Source organism: Amphiura filiformis, chromosome 12, assembly GCF_039555335.1.
Source record: "Amphiura filiformis chromosome 12, Afil_fr2py, whole genome shotgun sequence".
In the NCBI taxonomy this organism is placed as follows: Eukaryota; Metazoa; Echinodermata; class Ophiuroidea; order Amphilepidida; family Amphiuridae; genus Amphiura; species Amphiura filiformis.
This window is the reverse complement of record NC_092639.1, coordinates 41564400-41567983: the sequence shown is the minus strand read 5'-3', so window position 1 is coordinate 41567983 and position 3584 is coordinate 41564400. Positions and strand designations below refer to the sequence as shown.

At 40.8% G+C, this 3584-nt stretch overlaps 1 protein-coding gene across 1 annotated transcript; it reads left to right on the top strand.

Annotated features, from left to right (window-relative positions):
* The first annotated feature begins 1127 nt into the window (after positions 1 to 1127).
* On the top strand, positions 1128 to 3062 carry LOC140165374 (uncharacterized). Its single transcript, XM_072188696.1, has one exon. The coding sequence runs from the start codon at positions 1218 to 1220 to the stop codon at positions 2787 to 2789; it is 1572 nt and encodes a 523-aa protein (XP_072044797.1). The 5' UTR covers positions 1128 to 1217; the 3' UTR covers positions 2790 to 3062.
* The last annotated feature ends 522 nt before the right edge of the window (positions 3063 to 3584 follow it).

Genomic DNA, 3584 nt, shown 5'->3' with positions numbered 1-3584 from the left:
GACAACGAAACGCTGATTCCAATTATGTGTATGTCTGGGTATGGTGTAAGAACGGTATAAAAATTACAAATAATATTATGCCAAAATATCAGGTTTGAAATTCGTAAATAATGGCTGACGCTATCTTATTTTTTAATATGTAGGCCTACGCATAAAGAAAAACATTGCAAACGTGTTGCATAGAAATATTTTTAATTGATCATAATACTGACGGGCCTACACCATGCACATAGGCCTAACAGAACAAGAGAGAAAAAAAAATCGAAATGCTGTAGGATTCGAACCTTCAACCTCTCGCACTTCAAACCACGGCGTCAACCACTAGACCATCACAACCTGCTGTAACATACTCGTATCTTTTGCAACCTTATTTCTCATTCAGGGACTCGATCAACAATAATATTTTTAAAACTGCTTTAAGTTCAGTCAAATGAGGTGATATTACTTTTTATATTGACTTCAATATTTTGTAAGTCAATGCAGTATTTTACTTGAATAAAGAAATATCACTGGAGTCAACTGGACGATTCTGACGATTATTATTCGATATAATGACAAGGCCGGCTGCTATTTTGCTAGTGACACTTGTCACTAACGGGACACGCACGATTGAGACACGGGCCGTTTTGAGAGTATAACTTTACAACCTACGACTCGATTGTTCCACCAATCATTTTCGCTGAAAATTTAATACAAGCTCAAGTTAGTTAATATCTATCATTACAGAAAAGCATAAGACCGGCGTTTGCTCATAGTTGTAGATATAACCATTTTGGTGATCGTGACATGCAATTTTTCTCATTTTCCCGGCCACTTTGGACATGTTCAAGGTTCTTTATTTTCAATATTATTCAACTTTTACTCGTTTTTTGTTCTTTGCACAAATGTTTGGTATCTTATCCGTGATCATGGTACACAATTTAAGCAAAAACGACCCGTGTCTCCCATTTCTGGAGCTATTTCGCTAAAACATGTTTGCCGGCCAAATTTTCAACATTTAGTTACGTAACCCGTGTTCACCAACCCGTAAAAAATTTCTATCGAACAAAAGAGGTCACGAAGTTGCCGTCGTACTGTAATATCGATATGCATGAATAAAGTTACGCCCTTGTGTCTATATATATTCAAGAATTGATTCCGTGGTTTTGGACGTATACTGCCAGGAAAGTTGATCTTTAATAATCATCTTCTCTGGTACGGCGTCCCGGTGATTCGAAATGGCCAGTTCTAGAGATTCTGCGGCGAAGAGACCAATGGTGGTCGTGCCTTTTCTTCTAATGGCGTTCCTGCAATGCCTTTTTCATGTTACTAATGCTACCGAACTTAAGATGAAAGAATCGAATCTAGTAAAAAGAAACTATGATGACAACCATGCCAAGGTACTGATATTAGGCGCCGGTGCTGCCGGACTTCAAGCTGCTAAATACTTGCATGATAAAGAAATGGATGATTTCATTGTTATTGAGGGTGCTGATTACATCGGGGGTCGTGTCCATAATGTTCCATTTGCAGGCGTCAAAGTAGAGTTAGGTGCGAACTGGGCCCAACCTGGGGGCACTACTGTTGTACAACAGGTAAAAGATCTCGACTTGGAAACACATTTGTCTGATTGGGAATCAATGGTCATGATCAATGATACTGGTAATGATGTCACTGATGAATCTGATCCCAGCTGGGAAAGACTAGAAGCTGCGATAGAAAAGGCTGCAGAGATTGCTCAAGACATAGTAGATAATGACAAGCCTGATATGTCTCAAAGAGCTGCCTTAAGACTTGGCGGTTGGGTACCAAAAACGCCCATAGATCGTGCCGTGGAATGGTTTGATTACGACTTTGAATGGGCTGATATACCTGATGTAACCTCACTACAGTCAACAGCATTGCTTGATGACTCGGAGGACGTTTTGTTTGTAACAGACCAACGCGGCTTTTTATACATCTTCAACAATATAGTTGGATTCATGCAAGAAGATCCATACTTAAATCATATTCGTCTTAACCAAACTGTCATGTCTATTGATCATTCTGACGACGATGGAGTAACAGTAACCTGCCAGGATGGGACTGTGTACACCGGCGATTACGCGTTAGTAACTTTCGGACTCGGTGTCATGCAAGAAAGGCTGGTGGAATTCAACCCACCTCTTCCTAATTGGAAAATTGAGGAGTTTTCCCAATTTCTCATGACATCATTCACAAAAATCTTCGTGAAATGGCCTTCTAAATTTTGGGATGACGAAGAATGGATCGTCCACGTGAATGAACGTCGTGGTTATTACCCTGTTTTCTTGAACATGGAAGCAGAAGGACTTTTTCCAAATGGGACAAACATTTTAGCCGCTTTTGTTTCCGGTGACGAGGCTCGCCGTATTGAGGATCAGTCAGACGCAGAAACCAAGGCGGAGATCGAGCAGGTTTTACGCAGTATGTACGGTACACAAGCAGTTCCTGAGGCTGAAGATATCTTGATCTCAGGATGGAACCGCAACCCTCTTCACCGCGGTGCATACTCCAACTGGCCTGTCGAAGTGTCTTTAGAAGACTTCGAGAAAATGCAAGCAAATGTCGGTCGCCTGTTTTTCGGTGGGGAACACACCGATGAAATTTATAATGGTTATATTTTGGGTGCTCAGCTGAGTGGTGAAAGAGAGGCGGAAAAGTTGTTGCAGTGTTTAGATGGAAAATGCCCAGCACCAACCTACCCAGGATCCACAGCGTCAACTCTGTTTATTTCTACTTTCTTTATGTCTATATTAACCGTATTTGCCACGCTTGAAACTTGTATGTAAAATTTATTGTAAAGCAATAATGTGTGATTTGCATAAAAATAGATTCCTATTTAAATGTTAGGTTTCACTAATTGTCCCCTTTTAATTTCGAGCCAAACAAATGAGGTAAAACGAAGAAAACTGGTATTTTATTCCAGCGCCTACGATGCGTGTATTTAGCTCGGCGATTATTATCATCATGATTATCGGGAGCTTCACGCATCTGATGGGATTCAAACAAGACGTATAAGACGAATAGCGATATGCATACAGTTTATACGGTACGTCACTGATTCAATAGAGGCCGTCAGCGTGACGTAATATGCCGCCATCTTGTGGGTACACGCGGCGATGGTCGTTCGATCTGCATGCGTGAACAACAAAATCAACGCGTGATAACAGTTGCGTGGCAAGCTGCGCCCTGCGCGTAGCATCTGATGCATGAACACGCAGATCATTTGTACCCACAAGATGGCGAAAGGCTGACGGCCTCTATATACACAAGCAGGCGATGTATTCATTTCGCACTCGATCGGTGAGCTCAGAATACCGGGATACCCGGTTTTATTATAAATGTTAAATTTTACTGTAATTAAAGCACTTCAGGCTAAGTCTTTCACGTGGCATTTATGTACATGTACAGTTGTACACCAATGGCCATCACAATGGTTCAAAAAGTAGAAATTCGAAGAAAAAAATTGAGGGCGTTGCTGTGGAGCAAATCACACATTATGGCTTTAATTAGCATTATCTTAGTTACAACTTTGAAGTGAATTTACCGTTGCACTTTAAACAGTCTTGTCGTGAGATTTAATA

Excerpts from the sequence above, each read along its gene's own strand:
- LOC140165374 (XM_072188696.1), top strand. The coding sequence starts at position 1,218 with ATGGCCAGTTCTAGAGATTCTGCGGCGAAGAGACCAATGGTGGTCGTG.